Source organism: Larus michahellis, chromosome 2, assembly GCF_964199755.1.
Source record: "Larus michahellis chromosome 2, bLarMic1.1, whole genome shotgun sequence".
In the NCBI taxonomy this organism is placed as follows: Eukaryota; Metazoa; Chordata; class Aves; order Charadriiformes; family Laridae; genus Larus; species Larus michahellis.
In genome coordinates, this window is record NC_133897.1 from 8,069,924 (window position 1) to 8,097,833 (window position 27,910).

The 27,910-nt window shown below is 44.9% G+C and overlaps 1 protein-coding gene across 11 annotated transcripts in view; it reads right to left on the reverse strand.

Annotated features, from left to right (window-relative positions):
* Positions 1 to 27,910, reverse strand: part of PRKAG2 (protein kinase AMP-activated non-catalytic subunit gamma 2) — a 236,415-nt gene that overhangs the window by 108,091 nt on the left and 100,414 nt on the right. Inside the window, exon 1 of one of the 11 annotated variants that reach the window (XM_074574049.1) lies at positions 12,616 to 13,405. The exons of 7 other annotated variants lie outside the window; for them this stretch is intronic. In XM_074574049.1, the coding sequence (XP_074430150.1) occupies positions 12,616 to 12,721 (106 nt within the window). In that variant the 5' untranslated portion in view covers positions 12,722 to 13,405. Of the gene's footprint in view, positions 1 to 12,222; positions 13,406 to 27,910 lie in introns of those variants that run through there. 3 more of the 11 variants (XM_074574055.1, XM_074574052.1, XM_074574053.1) reach the window with 3 other exon arrangements.

Consider the following 27,910-nt stretch of genomic DNA (forward strand, 5'->3'; position numbering starts at 1 on the left):
AACTGAGCAAATGATACAATGACAGGAGTTACCCACGCTATTAACAAAAACCTCTCAGCCACCTGAGCGTGTGCTGGTGCTCAAGTCCAAAAAGTCAAGGGTCTGTGACCCTTAAAACAAGATGTAAAAAGACATCAGGCATTAAATTTGATATTCAGAAGCACCAACTGTTGCTGAGTATTTAATGCCTTTTGAGGTCAAATTCTCCTTTTTGTGTTGATTTTGGAATCTAGAACAGGGGGGCTCGGGCTGCTGTTTTCAGAAGCGTGAAGAGTCAAGTCCAAACCTACGTGGCCTGTTTATGGTTATGAGATGTTGCAACACCCATGAGAGGATCAAACACGGTGGATTCCTGAGTCCTGTCAGGAAAGAAGGTGGGGAGGAAACAGCAAGCTGGAATTGCACTGCCTGAGATGGAGAGAAGGTTTATCCAAGTCACCTTTAAACACAACACTTGGATAAGCCGTGTCAGCACCGCTGCAAAACTCGCCTGGGAAGCAAGGAAAATTACGAACTCCATTACAGGGCAATTAGGAAGCTACTATTCTCCTTTAAATTAGTTATTAGCTAATTTAAAGTTGCCTTCTGTAGGGTTATTTTGCAGAGCAGGGACTGCCGTAGAGGCACTCTCACGTCTACGTGGTCACCGAGAGGTGGGGCAGTGCTGTGAACCTGCCTTGGCAGCTGTTCAGCTGCGATGAGACTCACGCTATTACCCATCCCTGCACAGAGAAAAAACCTCCGCTACTATGATTTCTTCAGTCTAATTCTTCTCAAGTTTAAACTGGCTTTTCCTCCATGTGTGTAGCCTCACAGCTCTAATTTTCAGCTGAGAGCAAGCACCAAGTGTATCGTTCCAGGTCCTGACCAGCCACCAGCTCCCTCCAACAGAAGCAGCATCTCTCGATCTCCCAGACAGTTTTGTAATTAAATTTTAAAGAGTGCTGCTCACTCATGTTTTTTGTAGTAGGCTTTCATTTCAGCCGGTGGCTCACTCCCATAACATAATCGTTTCTCTACGAGTCTCCTCAGTTGGGATTCGTTTTGTCAATCTTGAGTATTACAGTTTTTCTCTATTAGTCTCCTGCATCTCAAGGTTAGTTTACGCTGTTGGGATTTCTTGTAGGGAACTTGCTTCTTCGTTTTGTGCTCTGTGTTAGACTGGTGTTTATTTTGGGAAAGATCTGTAATGATTTACAATAAGAGCCTTGTTTTACAGCCCTTCAGTTTTAAGTTCAAATAGACTCCAGTTTTCCTATTACCGCTGCCAGGAAGGATCTCCATAAAGTTTTAAAGAAGGACCTGGCTGATAGAAAAGAAAACCCTGTTATCCTTTTAGGAAGGAAGAAAATAAACCCAAATCTGACAGCAATAGAGAGTTGTCACCCGCTCTGGGGTAAGAAGGAGATTTTCATTGTAGCTCAGTGGAAGCAGCAGTCTCTATAGAGATGGAAGCAGCACTTCTAACCGCCTTGCCAGCTAACTGAGGAACAAAACCAGTTTACTGTCATGAAAATATCGTATGGGGAGAATACCAGTCGTGGGAACTCTGCTCATTCCAACAGCAAATGTCGTATCCGTGCCAAATCTGATGAAGCTGGGAGCAAATCTGCCAAATCCATGCCAGGTTGAAGCTGGGAGTAAAAGCACTAAAAAGGGCATTTGCTGGCAATAACTCCTGCAATTTGGGGGAATTTTTGCCTTTTGGTGTATATAGCACTATCACCTCCAGTAATGGCAACTAACATTTCCAGGAGACTTGGCTGACTATGAATGCACAAGTCTTTGAATGAGCATGTGCAGTGACCACAGTTCATTTTCTCTCATCTCCTTCTCATTAATGTCTGTGTATTAGAGACATTCATCCAAACACGCACGTTGATGAAGTCCTCACTCCCCAGGCAACAGTCACAGTGGGCCAGATTCATGTCCAGGGTAGGCTTATGGGCTTTGCATCACTGGACCTTTTCAACGAGTCATTTTCTTCCATTTAAGAAAGTATCTGACATGAAGGTTTAAAAACCCTACATTTCTATTTTCACATCTCCATGCCTCCTGTTTGGGAATACACTTAGGATTTCTAATTACTTTGCATTCCAGTTCCTTCATAGCTCCAAAGCTGATTAAAAAGAGCACCCAGTGAAGAGGTGAAGAATATGGGTCAGATCCCTGGATGGCACAAAAGCAGTGGATCTCAAGTGAGGTAAAAAAACGTAATAAGAACTAATTCTACTTTAACATTTTTCCTTGTAGTAACGTGCTTCAAGCTTGAAAAGAATGGTGGGAGTTGGGGGTCAGCACTGTCTCCCACCACTCCCCCTCTGCACAGTGCATGTCACCACCGAAACCTGTTTATCTGAGTTTTAGGAAGATGTACTAAACGTCAAAAATACAATTCACAATACTAAATAAAAATAAGAATTAGAATATACAGGGCAGGGGCAGTTAAGTGCCTACACATTTCAATATCAGCTCTGTCTGCAAACTGCCAGCCCAAAAAGGTCATTAAAATAATCTGGCCTTTTATCAAGAGCAAACTCTTGCTGACTGATAATGCTGAAAACACGATGCTAATTCCAGCCACTCGGGAAGCTAATTTAACCCTTTCCTAAGCATCACACATGCTGCCTGTGATCTATGAGCTATCTTTGTGCAAATTTGGTTCTTTTTGCATCAAAGGCGTTGTCAGTTAATTCTGTAGCTCTTTAACAAGTTTTTCATCTTGTTGCTATTTTGCCTTCACACCTACTGCCCTACCTTCACAAGGATTTATTCCGTTCCCTTCAGATGTAAGCAATAGCTGGGTTTGGAGGAAAAATAAGATCAAGTATCATTTGCACATCCCCTACAGAGGACCCTGTCCCTATCAGGTGCCAAGACACTCAGCTCTCATTAACTTCAACGTGAGATAGCGGCAACTTCGCTAACAGCATTCAGCTTTTTTTTCAGGCTTGGGTCCCTCACAGATTTCTGCAGATACCAATAACAAATTCATTAATGAGCAGGGATTTTGGTAATTTACATACAAGAGCATCGAGGGCTATCAGGTCTAATGACAGAGCTGCAGATCTGCTTACTCGGAAGATAAGATCCCTGACACGTCTTAACCAATCTAAGCAACATCCCACATGGTTTTCAGCATCCCCTTTGTGCTGGGTGATGACTGCAAACACATCCCTCTGAAAAAAAGTAATGCATGCCCTTTGCTAAAGCTTCAAACCCACTGACATGGTACGTTTCTGGATTAAATAAATTCCCCTCAAATATTTATTTTACATGATAGATTATTTATAAGAGGTTTCAAATGCTCCAGCCTGCAGTGAATAGCTGACTCTACAGCTCTTGCTGTCATTGCCCCTTTTGATTTCCTTTGGTTTTCTTTCCTTGAGATCAAGGTGATCTATTTTTAGTGCAGGGACTGGTTAAGTGAAGAGTTGCTATAGTGACAGATAGCTGATACAAACCCAGTCCCACTGCAATTCCTCCGGCTGGTAAATGAACACTACCCAAAGTGGGGCAGCGGCCGGGGGTGCCCCGACACCGCTCAGCTCAGGGCTGCCGTAATAACTGCCCGGGACTCTCAAGGTCACGCTTCATGTATATGAAATAGCCAGAAGGCAGCCTGGGTGCCTTTTGTATGAAACACACATCTCGCTGCCTTTGTTGGCCCAATAAATACTTTGGTGTTTGTCCTGGGCTTTGCAGTGGTCTCCTTCGACTGGTCCACTGATACAAATCAGCTGTACACGCAGCTCCAGCTGCCTCTACCTGAGAAGTCACTCTGTTATTGAAAATCAGAACAGTTGTATGCCAGCGATGAGAACTGGGTGGGAAAAGATGCACAATCAGGATATTGCAGCTTCAGCTTTCCTTGCAACTGAACAGCTGAGCATCACAGAAATGTTGGTTGGAAAGGACGTCTGGAGGCCTCTTCTCAAATCTCACACTCAAAGTAGGCCTGGTATCAACTAAGGCCAGGTCAGCCGTGGCTTTGGCTAGCTGAGTCCTGAAAACCTCCAAGGATGGAGAGGCACAGCCTCTCTAAGTCGCCTGTGCCAAGTGCTGCACCACCCTCTTGAGGGAGTTTTTGCTAACATCCAGCCTGACCCTTATTGGCAAAACCTCTTATCTTTTACTCCTTCTTTTACCATCTGCCCCTACCAAGAAGAGTTTGGCTCTATCACCTTTGAAACTGTCCTTCAGGTAGTTGCAGGCTGCTATGAAATTGCCCCTTAGCCTTCTCCCTGCTGGACAAAAATCCAAACCAGTTTCCTCAACCTCTCCTCACAGATCCCAAAACATCTGCTCTAGGTCTCAAAGCATCTTGGCAGTCCTTTGGGGAAACCCTCTCCAGTTCCCCAGCATTTTCCTGACGGGAGGACCAGAAAGAGGACACCCTATTCCAGGCACAGCCCCACCAGCCCCAGGTAGAGGGGAATAACAACCTCCCTTGACTGGATTGCTCCATTCCTTCCAATGTACCCCGTATGTGGTTCACCCTATTGGCAACGACAGCACATTTTTGGATCATTTTCCAGATGATATCCACCACAACCCCCAAGTCCTTCTCACTGAGAGTCTGTCATCAGTGCTAAGTGCGTACTGCTGCAGGGGCTCATCTCACCCACCATCCACGTCACTAACGAACATCATCAGTCCCCATACTGATCCCTGGGTGTTGACCATCCCTAAGTTCAAGTATGTCCCTCAGGAAATGTCAACATTATTCCAGCCTCTCATCCATTCAACTCTCCTTCTCTCGAGGCGGCTGCTACAATCGTCACCTCTGAACAGCCACCCAACATTTGTTGCCACAAGAACGTCTCCATTGCAAACGCTTCATCTCATTCATGTCTCTGGTTGATTTTCCATCTCATTTCTCCCTCCTCTATATTTCTTACATTGATTTCTTGCCCTATTCTTATTTATTATCTCTAATTATACTGTGTACAAGCAGCGGAGATATCACAAATCATCTGTTCCTCTCCAGGAGCATCGCCCGCCAGGAAAGGCGGGATTGTCACAAGAATCCTGCGTATGCTGTCGTAATTCTTGAACTGACTGAAATAAAACCATGGGGCCAGATGGGCAGGATCTGTTAAACAATCCGGTGACTGTAGCTCCGAGCGTGTCAAAAGGGTCCTTGTTACCCCATGGAGAACACAGCACTGGGAAGCAGCTGTTTTCCAATGCCTGGAAAAATCTCTGAAGAAACAACAGGATGCTCTTAATTAATGTCAGCTAATCCTATCATCCCTCCTCCAGTTAAATCGCCCCAACTTTATCAAAGGAGGAGCAGAAAAAGGACAGGATGGGGAACTCTTTAGTGCAAGTGGGTGATGAGGCTCTGTCCTAAAGCCCAGTAAGGCTGCGTGACCTTTCCGGCATGGAGAATTCTAGCCTCTAAGCCAAGCCTGCCAGCCACACAATGATATCTCAGAGAGCAGCCCTGCATCTCTCGAGACCTAAGCCTTCGCATTTCAGTACGGCCCTGTAATGACAATAAAATGGCTAAAACAATGTTGAGGCGTTAAAACCCCACCGCTCTGAGCACTTTTAAGTCCTTGAATTGCTTTTAGGTTGGACAAGAATAAAGGTGAAAGTAGAAAACAGCTGAATCCTGGTAATTCCTGGGATTTGCTGATCCAATAAACCTGACAAACAAACTGCCTTAACTGCCTTTGAAATTGCACCCTTGGGCAATTCACTGAAACTTTGAGCAAGGAGTCAATAGTCCAAAACATTGATTTCTAATTAAACAAAAGTACACACCTACCGAAATGCTACTGTCGAGTGGAATTTTAGGCTGTGAAAACAGTTCTGGGCTTGAAATTTGCTTTTAAAGCCTGGCAGCAGCATTTGTAATATAGATGCATGCAAATATAAATAAATTGCGGTCTAGCTTAGCACATTCAAATCAAGCAGAAAGTCAGACTAGGACAACAATTACTTACACAGACACTCTTCTGAATGTCAGAGCCCTTGAGAAGTACAAGTGAAAGGAGGAAGAAACCCTGGTGCAATAAGGCTGAGAGCGCAGTTGTGATCATACATGGAAATCAGTAATTCCAGTGATTTTTGGCATGTAGGTTGTAAGCCTCCAGCATACAGCATGAAGATACTCCAAGCTGCATTCTTTAAACTGAGATGTCATATATGGAAGTCTTATCTACGTTATTTTCTTTTCACCTCAAAAATGAATCAGATGATAGTAATATATTATATCAGAAGGTAACTGAGATGGTTTTCCAGCTTTATTTACACATCAGAAGTGACCTGGTACCTGAAGGTAACAGAAGTGAAGGACGGAAAAAGGAAATCCTGATAAATCCATACGCATTGTCTGCTTTCAGAAACAGGCAGTGTCCGCTTTTGCTGGCAGTCAGTGCCCAGCTTCTTCCTGCCTCAGTTTCTCCTTTTCTACCTCAATGAGCCCCTCCTCATATTTGCATTTCACAGCTCTGCCTAGAATCAATCCCAAGATTTGCTTTTGTTTTCTCTCTGTCTCTCAGGAATGCATCCTACTGTTCCAAATGACACTATTTGAATAGCAGCAGAATTAAAGTAACCTTAAGATGGTGAAAAAATGAAGCGTCTATGATGCTGCTGGGCCTGGGGGACGAATACCTGCACCCAAACACCAGCAAGGACCGTAACCACATGGACTCCTCCCAGATGGGAGCTCTCCCTGCCCCAAACCTGTACAGTTTGTAAAATAGCGTTCCAAAAGGGAGACTGGCCCTGTTGGTCTCACCCGCCACGTTGTTGACAACAGCACGTCAATGCTGAGTAATTCAGTCATTTATAGTAATACGGGTATTTTTAATCAAACTTTGCGATGAGATGCATGGAGCTGCCTGGAGCAGGACCAGGAAGAAGCATCAGTGGGCAGATTCGTTTGCAGCACCGATCTGTAAATTTGTGCCTCAAGAGAACGCACTGTATTTTTATGTGTATAAAATACAGACAAAAATATTTCAGACAAAAATAACTGTCTTTGAAAAGCAATTATTTGGAGAATTTGCATTCTCGGACAACTCACCGCGAGAGCAAAGAGTCTACATCTTCTTTAAGCCCCCAGAGGGCTGCAGAGGAAGGATGCTGCTGGGCTCTGCACCAGCGAGGGAGCGAAGGAAGAGTCTGGGGCAAAACACTCTGCTCAATGTACCTCCATTTCAATTTCCACCACATCACTGGAGGTTTTCTGGGGTTTATTACTATCTGAATTTACCGCTATCTGCTTGAAAATACCTCGCCGATTTTATTGTTTCACAGTCGCCGTCCTTTTCCCCCCATTCAGAATGCTTCAAAGCTGTGTGCAAAGCTGGGATGTGCCAGAAAACAGCAGCAGGGAGCAGAGACTATAAGGAAGCAGAAAATAGCAAAATAAAGTCTCAAACATTTTATCAGGCTCATCACTGGTTTTCTTCTTCCTCACAACCATCCATAGAAATTTCACAGCTTTCAGGTCTCAGAGCTCTCTGTAGTACAAGATTAATCGGTACTGATCAGCCAGGGCTGCACATTTTCTAAAATCACTGTCAGCTCACCAGAGCATGAAAACCAGTAGAGAAAATCATTAACAAACCAAAGCGGTCTCAGTTTCTCATGCCCACTCTCTGATGCTGGTGGTTTTAAGCTGCTTTTCAGAAGCAACAGGATTTTGATCTTTCCGTCGGTTTATGGCAGCTGCTGGAATATGCAGCGACTTCCTCACTTTCATTTTTTTTCTCCAGAAATGTTCACCATGGTTTCTCCCCCACTGCCTCGTAACAGAAACATCCCACCAGAATGAAAAAAAATAAATAGCTCTGGTCCTCCCACAAGCAGCGTTACCCACTTTGGGGCGAAGCACCAGATGAGCTGCAGCTCCCCAGGCTTGCGGAGCAGGAGATCAAGTCCTGTCTCCTTTTGCAGCCACGGGTCCAGCAGAGGGCCATGAAGATGATCCGAGGGCTGGAGCACCTGTGCTATGAAGACAGGCTGAGAGAGTTGGGGTTGTTCAGCCTGGAGAAGAGAAGACTGGAGACCTTACAGCCCCTTCCAGTACCTAAAGGGGGCTACAGGAAGGATGGGGAGGGACTCTTTATCAGGGACTGTAATGATAGGACGAGGGGTAACGGTTTTAAACTGAAGGAGGGGAGATTTAGATTAGATATTAGGAAGAAATTCTTTATTGTGAGGGTGGTGAGATACTGGAACAGGTTGCCCAGGGAAGTTGTCAATGCGCCGTACCTGGAAGTGTTCGAGGCCAGGCTGGATGGGGCTTTGAGCAGCCTGGTTTAGCGGGAGGTGTCCCTGCCCATGGCAGGGGGTTGGAAATAGATGATCTTTAAGGTCCCTTCCAACCCGAACCATTCTATGATTCTATGATTCTGTCCTCCCACACATTTTCTGTCCCTCCTTCTCAGTGCAACTATCCGCAACCCTGCTTGTGGTGATAAACAATGGTGTGAGCCAGGCTGAAGTATGCCCTGGATTTCCATTTGTACTTGGAGAGGTTGTGAACCACCTGCTCTTCGGTTTGGTGTAAGTCCCTGCCTGTGGACTGCTGTCTGAGCTGGTCACATCCCATGGCACTTTAACTCATCGTGGTGATCACTGATGGAGCCACCACATCTCTGCTATCGGGAAGGAAGAGTATAATTTCTCTGCTTGACACACAATCCACACTTACTCCCAGCTCCAGCGGTCTGGGAAGGATAATGGCAAGCTGTGGAAGAAGCCCTTTTCACTGAGAGGGGAAGACATTTCCCCTTGGGTTGATTATTTAAAGATACTCTAAAATACGGCACCTCCCAGATCTGCTCTAGCGCCTCAGCAGCCCTCCATCCCATGGCAGTTAGCAGGGACATGAGATAAAACACGTGCACTCAGTGCCACCAGTCTAGATACAGCAAGTTACGGAACAACCCGGTGACAAGCCCTTGCCCTGTGCACGAGCACCGCCTGATTCGTGTACATCGGGGGACAAAGCATGTTTGCACGTGTATGTATTGGGGTCTGAGTCATTCAGCAGGTTTACTGCTAATGTAGTCCTAATTTGCAGCTAATTATAACAGCTGGTAGGTAAATTGTTCTTGAGAGTGTTATTGAAGGGGGACAGGTCAGGGGCTGAGGGGCAGCACTGAGGTTTGCTTGGAGCCCCTTGGACTCAGCTTGTTGGGGCTCCGCTTTGGCCACTGCTGATTAAAACCCACAGCAACAAATCCCAAGAGGGGCAGTGTGGGCAAGGAGAAGCTCCTGGGCATTTCCATGTGGCTAAAAGCCTCCAAAATGAGCGGTTCAAGGCTAAATGCTTGGGCACGAGGCAGTGCCGGGGGTCATGGAAGCCATGTGTGCTGCAGAGTGGCTCCTTCGCTGGGCGCTCATGGCTCGGGTGGGGAAGAAATGCTTTTAACTTTATACCTTTTGCATGTGTCATTCAATCCTTCACAGAATGGATGGTGTCCTTTAAAGGGCAGAGCAATTACCCTCGCTGGGGCCAAAATGTTGTCTCCTTCAGAAATGCCACAGAGGCTATCCGTTTACAAGACACCGGGCCGCAGCAGGACCCAGCAGGCAGAGAAGCTGGCAGCAGCCCTCACGGGCAAGCACCAACTGCAAGCAGAAGGAGGAAACTCCGCAGTGGTGATCCAGATATTGGAGAAATTTTGGATAATCCCAGTCCTCAGCCCTGCCAAAATCACGTTGCATAAATCAGCGTCCCTGCTGTTTGGAGGATAGCTGAAGCTTTGGGGTCCCTCTGTTGGCTGCTCCTCTCCCGGAGCAAAGCTGCGGGCTCTCTGCCTCTGCCCTGCAGCCCTCCCTGCTCTCGTTTGCTCCTGGTGCTTGTTCACACTTTTCTCCTTCCCCTCTCTGTGTGCTCTCTCCTTCTGTTTGGCCTTACTAAGGTCTCCTCTTGCTGTTCACTTGACATAAAAGGACTGTAAGGCTCCAAAACCAGGGAGCTACAGCTATGCCCATCCTTGGCAATGCCACTCTGCACTTCTCTACCAGGATGCGAACCTCTTCATCGGTGAAAGGAAGGATGGGGTTTAGCTCAACTAATACACAAAAGAAAGTACTTCTTGATAACTTTAGTTGCAGTAGCCTGATGGTATCTCCCCTGGAAAGATGAAAAGCTGCACTGGCCCAATCCTATTTACAAATGCAAGAGGATTCTTCCTTAAAAAGACTTACAGAGATGGCCAAGAAAAAACAGAAATTCCAGATTCAACCAGTCCAGGTGACAGAGCACCCCTTTGCAAGGCATCAGGGGATTTTTTTCCCTCTTCTTTCCTTTTCCACCCCTTTCTGAATACAATCCAAGCACATTTAGCAATAGGGAGGTCACCATGGCAGCACAGCCACCCCGGGAGAAGGGGGTGGGAAAGCTCATGTTGGATTGTCCTCATTCATTTTTCACCCCTGATGACAGACAGCAACTAAAGAGGATGCACCAGTGCGTGACCAAACCTGATAAGCCACCAAGCCCGGTTGCTACCATCACTCCTACACGCCACTAATACTGATCATAGAACCTGATGAGCGCCGGCGGTTCCCTTGAGAGCTGCTCAGAAAGTGTTTAGTAAGGCGTAAGAGCTACAAGATACAGATTAAATCCAGCAAATAATGCAAAGCTTTTGTTTTGACATTTCCCTGCAAATGGTAAAGGCCATTTCGGGGGGGGGGAAGCAGCAGCATTTGCAAGTGTTGACCTGTTTCCCAGAAGGAATCCAGACTCCACTGGGATGGCAGAGACAATCCCCGGAGCACATCCGAGGAAGGCAGTAACACAGACACATCCTGTTTGCTTTTTCTCACTCTTGTGACTTGGTAGCTCTCTGTTGACAATGAAAACGTGATGCAGGGAGCTGAGCAGGCCACACTCTTACAAGAATGGCATCTGCAAAGTCTGTAGAGTAAATACTGGGCAGAAAACTCTGCTTAATGATCGCTGTGCGCCACCGGCGAGGGCTACAGAGGTGGATTAACGGGAATGAGAATAATATTTTTGGCATTTTATAACTCTGTCACAAACATTACGCTTCATATAGCCAGTAATCTTGGTGGAAGACAAATTATTTTCTCTGGGGAGGAAGGTAGGGATGGGGTTCAGAGTTAGGTGCCGAGGAAGACTTGCAACACTATGTGTGGTTCTTCCAGCAGCAAATCCTTCTGTTGGCTATTCCCATCTCTTTGATGAAACCTCAAGAAGAGAGTGCATTCGTGGTTCAAAGTGCCATTAATCACTCAATCAACAAATCACACGTGTTTCTGCCTAGGTGAGAATTTAGGGGTTTTAATTAGAAATTTGGAACAAATTTTCCCACTGGGCAATCTATAATATAAATTTTCCCCTCTTCTTGCATAAACTCTGTTACCGTCTTTGTGCATCTTGCTGACAGTGTGAAACTCCAAAGACCTGGGTCATATCTCATTCACATCACCTTGACCTTACACTACCACTCCAGCAGAAACCCTCAGATGGGTTTAGGGGAATGCAGAACAAGGCACAGTATCTTAGATTTAAAAACACTTAACTGTACAAAACAGGAAAAAAAGAAGAAGCATTTGCAAGAAAGACACCTTAAAAACAACACAACTGACCACTAAATAAATTGCAAAACCTTAAATAATAGAAAAACAAGCTTTCCAGGTAACCACCCACCCATCAATAGCAAGTCTCCATCACTCAATCTGTATGTACCTCTCCGCACCATCCATATGGTTCAACACTACTCATACCTTCGTCACTCTGCTGGATTTAACGCAGTGACTCCTGACTGATGGAGAGTAAAAAAGAGCCTAGCCCACCAGCTGTACGAGTCAGCCTCTCTAAACTGTGCCTTATCCGGCTGATTCAGTGTAAGACCACTTTCAAACCTCTTAGTCACAGGACAGAATCTCTCAGCAGCACTCGTGGTCTTCGGGGAACCACAGAGTTGTAAAACAGCTACCATTAGTCCATATAGGAAATGGATTAAACATTACATTTCTTCACTATTCTTGAGAAATAAGTCCAGATCTTGTTGGAATAACCCTTGTCTCTTGGCCAGCTGATCCTTACATGATACACAGACTCTCTGACACACACAGCTCAGCAACTGGATGAGAGTTAACACTCCCTGACCAGGAAAAGCTTTTGATTAACAGAGAAAGGTCCTTAATTGCAACTCAACCACAATTATAATGACAACTGCAGTATCAGAAAGATATATTTTTAAATGCATTACTTACCTGATCGATATGCAATTTTTCTCTACTTAAAATTCATCTTTCCATATACGATGTTAGCCCTAACTTAGCATTTAGTTACCATACTTCAATTAAAGCAACATTAGTCAACAGTCCCTTTTGAATCTATTCGATAGCGTTTACTGTAAACCTTCCCGTAACAGCACCCTTTTCCTAAAGGTTATATCTGACGTGTGTTACAGGTGTCAGCTGATGTTCATCTCTGGTGCAAACCAACACAGAACACACAACACTCCACACAACAACTGCCCGGTTCAGTCAATGAAATTGGGAAGCACAACACTGTTACTCGATTATTCGTTATCCCCCACTCACTGCCCTCTCCCAAAGACCAGTGTCCCTCCTTTTTGGATGGGTAACACAGAGGGTCCCTACCGAACAGGCCACGAGGATCAGACTGGCGTCTCTCCGAGCTTTTGCACTGCTCCTTTCTCTTCTTGCTCCCTCTAAAGCTACCAAAACGCTTCATGAGCTGCAACATGCGCTCACGCGGCAGCAGCTGTCGGTCATGCCCAGGACTGAAGAAAAAAAGCAGCACGAGGGGCAAGGAAAGGTGTTGCTTACATCAACTGCCCAGGTGCAAGAAAATAAAGCTCCAGAAAGACCGTGTGGCTGCAAGTAAGTCCAGCTCGCTGGCAGTTCAGCTCTGAGGTGTTTGGTTGTGGTCTTCGTGAAGAGCGGCTCCACAGCAGGCTGCCAAACCTCGCACGCTGGGTGCTTCCAGCCTTAATTCCAGCATACAGTAACTTGCCTGCAAGTATCTGTGGACACGGAGAGAAGTTCAAAGTCTGCCCAGCTTGCAGCTGCAGAGCTCTTATCCGTCAGCCGTCAGAAGCCTCGGAGACCAAAGCAACGTTTCCCAGCGGATCAGCTCATGCGGAAAAAGGTCAGGAACCGCCTGATAAGCTCCCTCGTTTAAAAAATACTAACTATGCAAAGGAGCCACAAGTCCTCTTGAAGGGAATCGTCATGTGCAGCTTGGCATGATGACTCTTTAAAAAGGCTGTAAAAGGAAACCACCCCTGGACAGACAATTCCTGGCAGCGAGTGTCCTGGGCACACTCGCACCGTGACATGACATCACCCAACTATTTTGATTCATGTGTGCTGGGTCTTCGCAGCGACAGCATAGTCCAGCTGCCTATCGACGAGCTCCGAAACGCCTGGCCCTCTGCGACTAATGACTAATGGATTAATGGCAACGAGCTTCTGCCAATTCATAAAAAGAAGGCTGATACTTTCTGGAAACCCTAGCCGGGGCGATGGGCTGGACTTGCCCTAGCACGTGCCCTCCCCATGCTATGTATATCTATATGCTCTGCATAGATTGCTCCATTCAAATTTGCTGTCTGCAAAACAAAAGGCACCCGGGACAGCTGTTTGTAACACAATTGAAATCCACCTCGTGGTCTTTTCGATGAGACAAACATTCACAGGACTGTTGCTCATCCCGACCAGCCGGGGTGTATTATGTTAGGCTCTGAGTCTGTACATTTAGAGCTGTTTATTTTAGGATCTAGCGTGGGCTAGATCTTGAGCGGATGGAAAGGGGTGCAAGCACAAACCAAGGCATGGTCAAAGTATCGTAGTCAACCTTCCTGAGATTACAGTAAATGTTCTGTTAAATCAAAAGCTTTTTTTAAAGTCACAAAGCACCAGCCTTTTCTCTGGACACCGCTGGAACCTGAGGCTCAGATCTTTCAAAAATCAAACCCTACATGAGTAACGAAAGTCTTATCTTTTTAATTCCTAGGAGGAATTAAAGGTCATATCACCTTTTTGCCCTCCAAAGAAGCATGTCTTTTTCTCTGTGCCCATGATTTCTCCTGGGACTTAATGTCATGAGAAAAGAAAAGAAAAAGGTCATGAATACTGCAGAAAAGACATTTATCAACACAGATTTCTTGCAAGCTGTGGTCTCTGAGAAAGATTGCTGTCACCAGAGCATCAACGCAAGGATGTCCCAGGACCTCCGGGACCCCGAGTAAAGATGCAGAGATGACAGCAGGTTCCTCTGCCATCCTGAGCTACTACTATGGAGAACATGGAAGAAGACAATACAGAGGGCACCTTTGTTCTTCCACCCAGTGACCAAAATAATCAAATTATTAACAAGATATTTAATTACCTTCCAGACAGGGCTCTCACGAGATCCAAGTGAGGAACAACAATGATTCATTTAAGGCTATTCCCAGCCTTTCCCCTCCTGACTTGTCCTCCTAGTTTCTTTTATCCCCATCTTTGTGGCCCTGTTTCAGTTCTGCAAGTGAAGATTCCAGTGCTTTCCAACAAATAACAATCTTTGGCATAAAGCAGCCTGTCAGCACAGTGCTCGTAGAAAGCCCCTTCTCCAACCCGTCCCTTGAGGCTCACTGTTCACGCAGCGCAGAGGAGAAGCAGGTGGAGCAATAAGAAATGTTGAGCGATTGACAGGGGAAAGTGTCAGTGTTACTTAAACATTTGTTTTAACATAGTTGTAGGAAGTGTCAAGCTCTTCACACCCCATCTGGCCTTGTGTGACCACCACATCTACCTCTGCAAGCTTCATCTTCACTGTCCCTTCCCGTTATTCTGCCATGCTCATGCCACTGCGACTGAGACAGTAGCTGTAGTGGGACAAGCTGTGGCTCTCCCCATAAGCACGTGTCAGGAGCCAGCTCTCAACCTACTTCCATGAGACCCACAACCTTCACAGTCCTTCCCATTTGAAAAACAGCTCCCCAACAGCAAAACCGAATCTCACTTGCTGCAGTTTAAGCCTACTGCTTCTTGTCTTATTCACCATGCACATGGAGAACAGATTGTTTCCTTCTGCCCCAGAGCAGCCCTTGACATATTTGAGTTATCCAGTTCCCTTTCCAGTCTTTACTTGGCCAAAGACACAAGAATTGCTGCCTACACCACCAATGCAATCTGGACCTCAGGTTTCCCCTCCTTAGAGAAGCATTCCTCATTCTTCAGTGGCCAACGGACTCCTGAGAATGACTTAATGTCATCGGAAAGCAAAAAATTTAAATCCCTTTTTAATGAGATAAAAATTGGTATTACTTCAGGACGGAAACAGCCCCCTTTTTGACAGAGGCCAAGGATAAATAATAGCAGATGACCTTTTCAAGCAGGGCCATTGCACCAGGAGGGCTCATTTCCCCTTATTAAGGAAAGCAGCAAGACCCTACTGTTTCTGCGCAGAGCTACCAGAAATCGAAACAACACTGTTTAAAAACTGACTTTCACAGTGATTTGTTAATAAAAGCACTAAGTGTTTTCAATATAATCATTTTGTCTCCCACAGCTAATGGTCTAACAGATACTAGCACATTTACACCTGATACTACATCTTCTTAATGATTCCAGTGGAAGGATCTTATAAAACTACTAATAAAAAGCTGAGCTTCAAAGAGCTCCTTCAGGGCCATCTATGTTCTGGAGATTGAAAACACAAATCCCTTCCAAACAACCGTGAAATGGACTCTTGTCAGATTACTTTAAAGTCTCCCAAATTAGTTATAGCATATTATGTTTCTAGAGCTGCATAAGGATAACACCATCCCCTTCCAAAAGCTATATGCAGGCTTGCTCTGAGAGGTACCAAGCACTGGACAGCTTAATAAAATTATTTGGGAGGAAGAAGCAAACAAACACTTGTGCATGTGTGTGAAAAGCTTCCCTAGTCCCGCTGTATCTGCTGAGCTGGACGGACCTGAGCCATTTCATGGCCTTGGAGCAGCCTCTACACTGACAACTCACCAACCTGCCTCCAGCCCCAGCACCCTCTTGCCCCAAGTCAGCTGTTCCTCTGACAGTTTTATTTTGATGGCCTAGTGTCAAGTCCAAAAAGGAGCCTAAAAAGGCTCTAGAGCAAAAAAAAAAGACCCACATCTCCTGGAAATCTCCCTTACACCAATTCTTGCCTTTATCCCATCAGCTGTCTGTGTGCCCAGCCCACCCAGCAATGTCCTCCCCTGCTCATCCCAGCCCTCCATCCCCCTAAGTCACCTGTTGGTTTTTTTTAAAAGGGAGGCTGGAGCACACGAAGTAGAAAAGATAAACCTCCTTCTGCTATATTTTTCACTAATTCATAAGGCCATGTAAGGAGAAGAGTCTCGTGGCAGGAGTCATCTCCAATCCAACCCCAAAAAGCCCCATCTGTCGTCGGGCTCCCTCTTCTCGATGCTTCTTGCTTTTCAGTTCTCCACCTCTCAGGATAAAAGCACCTTTTGTACCTCCCGTCAGTGATTTAACAGGACTCTTCAGGCACAAATATAAGAAAAAATCTTCCTTTCTCTGGATGCGATGTGAAGATTTGTTCTACAAGGCAGAATTGGGGGTTGAGTGTTCAGATTTGGTCTCCAGATAGGAAATTTGGAAGATGCCATCACAGTGATCACAGGGTGCCTGACCCAGCTGTCAGAGTTTTGAAACACAAACTGATTCATCCATCTCACAGAGGTGTAAATTCTGTGCTGTGGTGAAAATACTTCAAATGCTGCCATTTTGAACCATTTCCTCACTTGCCTTTTTAATAGGAGATTTAACCTGATGTACAAATGAGCAGCAGAGTGTGGGGCAAGCAACAGTGACCAGTTAGTCCTATCTGGTTTTATTCTGGTGTGAAAATGGAGAAAACAAACACTTTCCTCCTTCAAATTTAAGAGCTTTTTTAGCACCAAACAGGAAGGCTAAAATGAATATGTATCCCCCTAGCAACAATTAATGCTTCAACTGGCTTCAGACTGCAAATCAGCAAAATCAAGTATTTCCTTTTCCTCATTGCTAAGAATTTGCTTGTTCAAAATTCCCTCTATATTTGCCATTACTCAAAGAAGTAAAGTTCAGATCCACCCTTAGAAGGGTCAAGCATGAATCACGTTTGCATTTCTGTATGGATCATGTTTCTCTGCCTTGTTCTCCCTAAAAATTTCCCTAAATTGGAATTTTTCTAAATTTCTCTTCTCGATTCTACAGACTGATGTTGGCAAAATTAAACGTTTTCTATCATTGTCAGTGCTGCTGGGACATGTTTACAAGCCTCACAATACCAGACTGATTTTAACTGCAACTGTATTTCATATAAACAGCAAACTTGGAAAATATTTTGGAGTAACACGCAAATAAATATGTAAAAGTGGTCTTTGCTTTAAAAAGAAAACGCTCGAGACTACAAGTGATGCAATGCACAACAACAAAAAGCCCGTTTTGCCTGAGCACCATTTGCAGGCTGGTTGAGCAGAGCACGCAGCCTGCGTTTTCAAAGGGAAATACAAACTACCACTTTCTCCATCTGGTCCAAGTCCAGCTCACACCCCATAAAAGAATTGCAAGTTTATGACTCCAAGCTGGGCTGAATTACTTCCCATAATCATAACCAAGTGTTTCACTGCAATGAGTTTTTGTCTTTATCCCCCTTTTTTATACTGCTTCATGCTGCTTTCACTGTGCATTAAGAAAGATTTCAATCTCTGAAGCTGTCAGGCTTACACTAAATTGGTTTTGAAAAATCTGAAAGTTTAATTTTACATCTTTTTAGCATTCCCAAAGGTGCGCACTAGATTCCCCAGAACTCTTGGTAAATTACTTATAAATTACATCCTGGCGTCTTTGTGATGTTTTTCTATCCTACCTTTCCAGAGCTTATAATATGAACCAGCAGGAATAGGAGTAACGGCGATGGCAGTGTTGGCATATTGGTGATTTCTGGTAAGAAAAACACTATCCTTCAGGCTCAGAGCACCTACCCCAAAAGACTGATAAGCTGGGACTGATGACTATGATCCTATCCAAATGATAATTTTATCATTTCCCCACATCCTCCTAATAAACTGTGGTGCATATGTTTCCAGCACTCACTTCTTTAGCAATTTCAGTTCACAATGTGAAAAATGGAGCCCTTCTTATGTATGCCGCAATCTGGCTGTGCTCAAAACAGCAAAACGGTATTTGATCCAGCAAGTACAGGATGTCTGGTGTGACAACACAACTCCTAAAATTTAATAAGTTCTCAGTTAAGGAAAACATCTCAGCCGTAACTTTTACAAAAAAATAGTAAAGGCAATAAAGTTCCTCCTAGAAATACTTCCAAGTATTTTTCCACTTGTGCTTTTCTCATCTCTTCTGCCTTCTCTTTCTTCTTGCTTCTATCAAGTCTTTCAACCGTATCCATCCACAAAACCTTGAGAAGGAGACAGGATTCACTGGAACATGACGTATCTCTTTTCCATCCTCTTCTTGTTCTTTCTTTCCCTCTTCCTCACTTCTCATGCAGGATTGGAAGAGATTCAGTGATGTTAAAATTGTGATGGGCATTGTAGGGCTGAACAAAATATCCCCTTCAGTTTAAATTAAAGAAAAAAGTCTTTCAACCAGCACTGAATGGGTTGCAAACTGAATGACAGCAAATGAATGAAGCCCGAAATTATTCCAAGAAAGTGATACATTAGGGACGGCCAGTACCTGAAGAGCGAAATTCATATAATTGCCCCATAGTGAACACCCCAAAATACAAGAGACTAAGAATCAGAGCACCATGGCTCCACAGAAACATAGTCTTCCATTGATTCTGCCTTAGCAGATTTATTTGGAGAGATGATGAAAACTCACTGAATTAGCAACGGTTTGCACCAATCCTCAGCTGTCCTCAGATGTCAGCCCTACACAAACCCAGCCAGCATCCCTTTGTTGCACAGCCACAGCCACCACATTTGCAATTCAGAAGCTAGTAAGAGCATTAGCAGTAAACCAGCTTCACACACATTTACTGCAGTTTTAACATTCACACTGGCACAGTTATCATAAAATACAACCCTAGTGACCAACGTGCACATTGGAAGCAATGCCCTCATCCTAGATGGGATGATGAGATTTCAAAGTAATTTCAGGTTCTGTATCCCACTGCTCCCCACAACGAGCAGATGCATCTGACAGCTAAAGCCAAGAAATTTGCTTACACACAAAATAAGACGACAAAGAGACTCTTCTCCTGACTCAGTATTATTATTATCTGCTACTTTTGGTTGAAAATAATCTTAAGTGTTCCTTAACAATAAAAAATGCCAACAGTGCAATTTTGGGGTTGACGGTCATCCCACAAATGACCTACTCTTATGCACCAGTGGATATAATAAAGACATATATGCTATATATATTATAAATAGAAAATTAGAGACAGTGGTCAGCAGCATCCTATTAGACATGTGAGCCAATGCAGAAATGCTGGCAGAAGATAAAATTGAACCACACTTTGAAAAGCTAAATGCTTAGCTAACGGTGAAGAAGCTTTTCTCATTCCTGGCTCCAGCAACTTCACTGACGAAGTTCTTCAGTGATGAAAGAGGGACCTCATTTGGTTCAACTGCAACTTCCAGAAGAATGAATCATTCCCTGTGAACTCTAACCCAAGTCTCCCAAAGCTCAAGGATGAAGGAGTTTGCCTACACGTGCTTCTGCTGCTCTTAGCTGCTGTGATGGTGCAGGAGAACGTGAGGCCTATGTTCAGGTTACCTATAGGGGTATCTAATGCAGGCATTTACACAGAATGGACATGTTCCATGAACTATTGCAAATGTTTTGTTGACAGGGAAAGCAGCGTCTTGTAGCATTAGACCAGCGGTGAGCCGAATTGCTCATTGAACTCAAACTCAAAGCTCACAAAATCCCGATGCCTAGCCGGCGTATCTATAGGAAGGGCTTTAACTCCTTATTATACAGCCACTGACAGTACGTTTACACGAATGACTAAGGACATCGCACAGGACTGGATCCCAATCTGATGAACTAAACACAGGCGTAATGCCAAGGGGGAAAATTCCTAAAGGATCACCCAACACGGCATTGTCATTACAAGTGGGATTGCTCCAGCAAGGGGATGGCAATAGAAAGGGAGGAATCCACCCCGCGCAGACAGGGACTGCACTGAAATCCAGCCCGCTGCACAACCTCTTTGCATTGCGGCCAGCTCTCTCAGGCTACTTGTTAAAGCCACCCCCAGCAAATGCACTAGACCTTCATCTGCTGGTTAAGAAAAAATGCAAGGGATTAAAAAAAATAAATGCACAACCCCCCCCCCAAGATCTATCTTTATTTTCCACCCTTACTTTTCCTATGAATTAATAATTCTGAAGCATCATTAGTTGTAAGCAAAGGAATAAACCCAAGTACATTGCATACTTTAATGTCATAATAATCAAACATCTAGCAAACCAGCTCTGTTAACTTCCCAAGATAAACACCTCGGGAACCACCACCCGCTAGATCTCATATAGCACCTTTTCATCTTCAGCAGAAGGGAAGTAAATACCATGGTTTGTAGCTTTCTTGCACAGGGAGAAGTGCGTCAGGCTGGCACGAGCCCAGTGAGGAACAGAACGAGATGGAAATCTGTTGGATTCCACGGCTCCGCTCCTTCCTTTGCAAGAACATGACATATTGTTCACACTGTGTTAAACCACTGTGTGCGTGAGGTGGCTGTCTCACATGCCCCAGCTCCAAAGAGATTACCAGAATTAGTCACCCAGATTACGGAAGATCTGCCAGAGCAGACGAGAGTATAGAGGAGGAAACATTCGTTATCACATACATGAAGTCTGGAAGAGAAATCATTCAAAACCTCTCTGTTTTCTCTTTCCAGGTTGGTTTTTTGGGTTGTTGTTTTGGGGGATTTTTTTTTTTGAGATTTTTGCACCCAGATCAAACATGGCAATGTTGTTAGCAAAAGAAACTTTACTGACTTTTTAAGAGAGATGAAAGCACAGTGAGAAAGACAGACCCTGCAGCTTACTGAGATGGTGACAGAGGTACCTTAGCAATCTGCCAGGGTACAGACGGGACAAAGACGGAGACAGTGGACATGTAGGGGAAAACTGGCATTGTTTTAATATCTGCAATCAGCTAGAAGCCACCCAAGCCCAAATATTTCCCATTTCTTGATGATTCCACCAATTCATGTAACTGGCAGACAGCTAACTTAGAAAAAAGCATCCGACACATCCATGGCATCCAGCTGGGAAGCTGCTGCGACTGCAGGAGCCACAAGCCTATGATGGGAGTGAATCAAGGGACTGTGTGGGACGGCTTGAGTGATAAAAACTTCCCTGTTCATTCACTGCGCAAGTGAAAACACTAAACACTGTAAAGTTCAGAGCTGTTATATTTAGGATTGTGTGAAAAATCACAGTGGGTTGGTTGGGACCGATGCAGACACGAACCCAAGAAAGCTTTTTGAGTCTTTATGCCTAGATGACAGAAGAGCTGGAAACCTGGGAGCTCCAAGGCAGTAAGAGAATATTCCTGGAAAAGCCAACCCTGCCAGCCTGAACACACAATACCTGGCAGTAGAAAAAATACTCTGAAACCTTTTCACAACAGCTAATGATAGAGGAAGAGACTGAAAAGGCTGTCAACCGTGTGCTTGGGGGGACTGCCTGAAAGCCAGAGACGGAGTGGGGAAGAGGCACCTCACGGTAACTCCTTGCACAACACCTCCTTGGTTATTTAGGTTTTAGGATACCCTTGTGAATCAGAAGGCAAGTGCCAATGATCACGCACATCCCAGCTTGACACAGTTCTCAGGCTGACACTTAATTTGCAGCCAGCATCTTTCCCTGTTCACTTCATCAAAACACATCAAGCCTCAAATTGAGGAGAGACTTCTGGAACCAGGAAATCTCTTTTAGTGGTGATTTAGCTTAGCAATGCATCGGGCCAATCACACTACTATTTGTATCTTGTAAAGTCATTCGAAAATGATCTAAACTAATACCAAGGCTGAGCAGAACTTGTTGAACAAGATTCCCAAATCTTGTCAAAGGTTGGCACCTTGTAGTGGCTTCAGTGCTTACCCTAGAACGCACTCTGCCAAGTAGCTCTAACATCATGAATCAGTTTAAATTCCACATCAAGAATCAAAGCAGAGACTCAGCGTTATGTTTACAGAGCTCTGGATATATCCAACAGCACAAAGCCCAACTCTTGAATTTCTTGGTCTGCCCCAAAAGCATCCTGCACCCTTAGTCCTTCATTTTCAGGGGCACATTCCTAACACAGTCCTGTGAGCTTTCCATAATGCAGCCTGTTGCAATTCTGGCTCTCAGAGTCAAGGTTGCCTGAAACAGCCTGTAGAAACCCATCAGTGGTACCAACTGAATACTTTTGTTATTATTACATAGTACATATTTGTGGAAAAAAAATCCTCCGTCATCACCTTGGCAGCTAGCAATAAGGCCTGGCAAGTCTGACAGTCATCGTATTTGCAAGTGCGTCACTGCAGCAAAAAATATTAAAACATCTGTGCTAATAGACATGAACAGAAACTACTGCTCCAAACTACGTATTGCTGAAAACCAGGTAGGTTGTTTCTAGCCATAGTAAAATACTGATAGGGCAGAGGAGGGGCTGAGTAAGGAGTTCAGAGACTTCGCTTTTATTCTCAGCTCTGCTGCTGGGCCACTGCACAACCAGGGATAACTCCCATCGTCTCTGCAAGAGCTTCACATGAAATGCCATCTTCAGATGCCGTGCATTACTGCACTGCAAGAGTCTCATGCTTAGACCAATCCCTTTTCTGCCCCTATTAACCAGAAAGATAACTAAAAATCTTAAACAAAGACCTACAGCAGATGAAGTAAATACTTAACAGTGACCACAGGTTTCTCGCTTTCCTTCCTGTTTATTTGCTGCCTACATCCATTACAAGACAATGCGTTCAAAGGCAAATGGCAAAATCCCCGTGCCTTCAGGAATTGCTCGGAGTGGGGCAATGCAAACGCAGGGCAGAGAGCATCAACCCCCAGCCCCAGAGACCAAACTCCCACCAGCCTCAGTAGCAAAAATCGGGCTCATCACCAGCAAAACTGAGCTTCTCAAGAACTCTTTATATCAATTTCCAAGTTTTTTTTTTCCCTGCACATGTTAAAAGACGTAACACAAGCTCCTGTGTCAAGCACAGCACTAACAAGGAAGGTCCTGCTGGTCTTTATTTTGAGTCACAGCCCTCAGCAGCGCCAGCCTGAATCAGGTCGTTCACATTCCCCCTGCACCCTTCAGCCCTCCCTATTTACAGTCACCTGCTACAAAATCCACATTCTTAAACTACAGTAATTAAAAGAACTTCACCAAAACCTGGAGCAGATCCGCTCAGAGTCACACACGGAGCTCTGGGGGAGCCGGGAGCAGAGGGGGATGCTCCTGCCCCAGCCTTTACCCTCCCTGCCCGCACAAACATGCCACATCACAGCCCACACAAATCGGGCATGGGAGGGATGGAGTGAGGCACCAGCAGAGTCTGAAAGACTTTCTGCAGCTTAGCAGCTCCCCTTGCACCTCCCCCTAATATGCTTAGCTACTTAGCGAGCAGCGAGCTAAACATCTTCATGTTTAGCAACAAGTTTTACTGGGGTTTTGTGTTACTTGACCTTAATGAAATGATCAGGAAGCTCTGTATGTCTTACCAACCTTTTCTTGGTTGCCATCACAAGGCGCTTCCCAAGGTGAACGATGGTTTTGTTTCTACTCCAAAAGCACAAAACGTGCCGCCGTGCCTGGGGAGTGCGCAGTGCTCCCTGTGTTGGTCCACTGCAAACAACGAGGCTGGCTCCTCAACACAGTTTTAATTTCTCAGCTCCAAGAAAAGGTTCAGCTTTAACACTTCCAGAGAGAAAATACTTGCATTTCGGTAAGTGGACACAGCGAACTGGTGTCCTTTCTTTACCTACCGTGCAGCATGGTCCCCAGAGCCTGGTGGCACTGAGCCCATCGGGCTGTGTGTGTTCTGCCCCCATCTATCCCACCTTACCCCTGTAAGATTGGGTGCATCTTTGCACCCCTTGCAAATGCAAGAGCTTTTCCCCTTCACATATTAACATTAGTAGCATACTAATGAACTTCCTAGCCTCATTTACCCACTTGGCTTTTGCATCATGCAAAGGGAACTAGGAAAGAAGAGGTGGAGGCTTTCTTAGCACAGCAAAGGGCTCCTCTAATCCTGCAACCCATAGTGCAGTGGCAGAAGTTGCCTACAAATGGCTTAATCAAACGTGATCCATTCCCTAATGCACAGTAAGTAACTGTGTCCAAAGGAGAGGATAAGAAAATTTGGGGGGAACGAAGTGCCAGGTTTAGAGAGAAACAAGGAACCACACACCCTCCCAGCCGTGAACTCATCAAAGGTTTTTTCCCTTGGAATTTTTGCAAGACGTGCATGTGCCCCGTGTTGCTGAGCCTTGCATCTGCTGGACGGATGAGAAATTAATTTCTAAGAAAGAACTTCAGTGATGTCAGGCATTTTCTTTTTTTAATGTGACCATAAAGTGGCAAAAGCTGTCAGCAGCGCTGGCAGTAGCTTAGCAAAAAATGTTGACGTTGCCTGGATACTGAGTCCCGCTCCAGTCTAGGATTTGCCTGCGTGTCTGCATTTGACAGCGGTAACTCCTTGGGATTTTAGTTTTTCTTTAATATTCTGAGAGCCGTGCAAATATCTCTCCTTATTCAGATCCCTCCTCCTCTCTCCTCCCCCACTTTTTGGCTTTGTAAAATGCAAACTAATTCCTCAACCATAGTAAAGCCATAAATAAGAAGCCGTAAAAATATTTTTGTAGCCTTCTTTTTCCAAGGTTAATCTTTTCAGTTATATAAGCACTTTATAAAATAGCATGGGGAAAGTATATGAGAATCTGTTTATGTGATTAAGACTTGGCTCCTTCTTTACTGTGGCCTGTGACAGTATTTTATGCTTTTCATTTGCCCCTGCTGAGGTTTGCTCAGCCATCTCTCCGTGACCTCCAAAGCAGAAGGCAGCAAGATTTAACATTGCTTTCATGGGGTGCTTACAGTAAATCATTCCTGGTAGGTGTCCACGGAGTCTTGGGAAAAAAAAGAGCATTATTAAGTACCTGCTAATTTTTCATTCCAGTGGGTGGGTTCCAGCTTTTCACTGATGGCAAAAATGCAGCTACTCTGAAGGGAAGCGAATTTTCCCCGGTCTTTCCTCTTATTGCTGTCGTGCTCCCAGTCTGACTTGTGCCTCAGTGTTTGAAGAAACAGTTCTGGCTGCCAGTTAGTGAAGGGCTGTAGTGTTTTATTATCTTTTATGGTAAAGAATTTGGAAGGACTTGAGAGAGAGCTTCGGGCAGAAACAGAAACAGGACCAAAGTGAATATACAAAATACAGCACAGAACTCCCTTCCTGGCAGCTGGATGACAGAGAATTAAAAAATCCATTACAGATCATTTTTCCAGTCTGGTCCCTGACACTGTTCCTAAGTGAGGAACAATGCACAGTTATCCTGGTGCTCCACAGCAGCAGGTTACAGCACCCTGCGGGGTTATTTTCCAAAGGAAATGACGTGCTGTTCAGATACTTTCTTCACTGCCGCTTGTTTTATTTACTTAATAATGTCACAGGCTTTGAATACGCAAGCAGCCAACTCTCTTTTTAACAATCCCATCATAAAGATTGTTGCCCCATTCCGCAGAGCCCTTCTGCACTGGGGAATGACTCGGATTAGCCACACTGAAGCAAAGGGCATACTCTCCTGCTCCTTGCAATTGCTCCTCCGAAAAAAAATCCACCTATCGATACGCTAAACATCATGACAACATCACTTCAAGAGAGCAAATAAAGTTTGAACACAACAAGAACATGGAACACAGCCTCGTAACTCCTTCCAAGGGATGTCAACCACAAAGTGGTGAACACGTGAGGTTCATCTGTGCAGCATAATTCTGCTTCCCCTTTCATCACAGCATGATGTGATGAGATTTTAGACACTGTGCCAACTTTGACAGCTCTGCAGAGAGGAGACACCTTTCTGCCATGGCACTCCCAATCCTGCAATTTAACGACTGGTAAAAAATTTACATGGGAACTCTATGGACGCTGTCAAAAAACAGATGGAAAGCTTGAAGCAGAAACAAGCCCTTAAAAATACCACGTCTCTTCTTTTCAGCTTTAAAACTGGACTGGACAAAGTGATACACAGTGGAAAGAAAGATGGAGATGACCCAACAGTCTTGTCTTGTGGCGATGCCTTTTGCTGTTGCCTTCCCCTAGCCTCTTGTGGCTGGGAACCGTAAGAGCGTTTGGATGGTCTGAAGATGCAAAAGCTGGTGCATGGAGGCAGTGCGAGGATGCTCACATTGAACACGCACAACTGTATGAGAGAGACTCACCAGTTCCCAACTGCACACCTCTTCTTAAACACAAAATCCAATAAAAGAGTGAAAATGATGGTGTGAATCCTGAAGATCATGCTCTCCAGGTCATTTTTCCAAGCGCAGGCAAGACCCTGAGCCCAGCCCATGGCAGCTGGACCCTCTCTTGGTTCTCTCGGCTGCACTAGAGCCAAACTATGGCTAAAGGTGCAGCACAGCTGGTGCAGGTCCGTGCTCTGTCGGCGTTCCCGCTCTCTTGCTTTGTAGCTGGGCTCCCCAGGGAAGCAGCTGCATGCAGCAGATTTAAGTTTCCCGTTCTGCAGCACAGCTGTCTGCTTTGTAAAATCCTCCACCAACAATATTCACTCTCTCCATATCCCGGCTTTCCAAGTGGAGAGGCGATGGGGGCTTCCTGTGATTGCCACAGTGGCTTCCAGCTACTCCAAACTGAGTTCCAGCCACGCTGCCTCAAAGTTCATCCCGAAATGATGGGTCAGTTTAACAGCAGTGTGACTTCTGACCAGTGCTCATCAGCAGCTTGTTTGACTTTAATGTGATTTAATTGCAGTGACATGCCTTAACAAAACCCATGCCAAGAAACTACAGCTGGAGAAAGAGCTGACCTAAGGCCAGTTTCCCAAGGGTTCTCACTCTCCCCCTCCTCTAACTTGTGGATCCCCTGGTGCTACACAAATTCTCCTGGGTCACTGAGGTGGCTGCAGCCACCCAGATCTCCTCCACACATAACGAGGTGCCTTACTCTGAATTTCACCCTCTGTGATGGCCGCATGCTCCTCCAGCACCATCCTCCAAGGTTGGGGACAATCCCAGAGGAGCCACCATCCTCAAGTCGTCACCAGGGCTTACTCTCTAAAAAAAAATTCTGAGATTTCACCTCCTTTCATCACCTCTAAACTCTCTGGTTAAAGGAAAAAGCAAAACATGAGCTTGGGGCCAGGGACAGAAACCACCCTGACATCTCCTCCACACAGAAACTCCACCCCAGCCCACCATCACCACCACAACCCCAAATCTGGGGGGATCTTGTCTTTCAGGGTTTATCTGACTGCATGTTACATGGATATGTTACATGGAGATGTTCCACAGAACATGCGGAAATAAGACGTTGTTATTTTTTTTTGCATTTTCATTTACACAGTCTTTGCCCCAATGGCCTGGATAATATGAGCACATAAATCCACTTCTGTTAAGCAAATCTGAAGGAATTATGGCCCATCACAAAGGAATACCAAAGAGATGGCTATTAATTAAATACATTAATGCAATTAAGAAAAATTCTAAATCTCAGTTTCTTTTTTGGCCTTTGTTTCTACAATAAAGAAAACCAGGGAAAAAGAAAAATGTTCCTAACTACTGCAACGAAGCCCTTATCTGTTACCTCATAGCCATGACTTTGACCATTTCTCTAAATTCAGAACATCTGTCCCTGCCTGTCTTCCCTTACCACTAGGTAAGTATTTGCTGATAATCCACGTATTTTTTCTGCAGACTGGGCTTCTGATGCAAC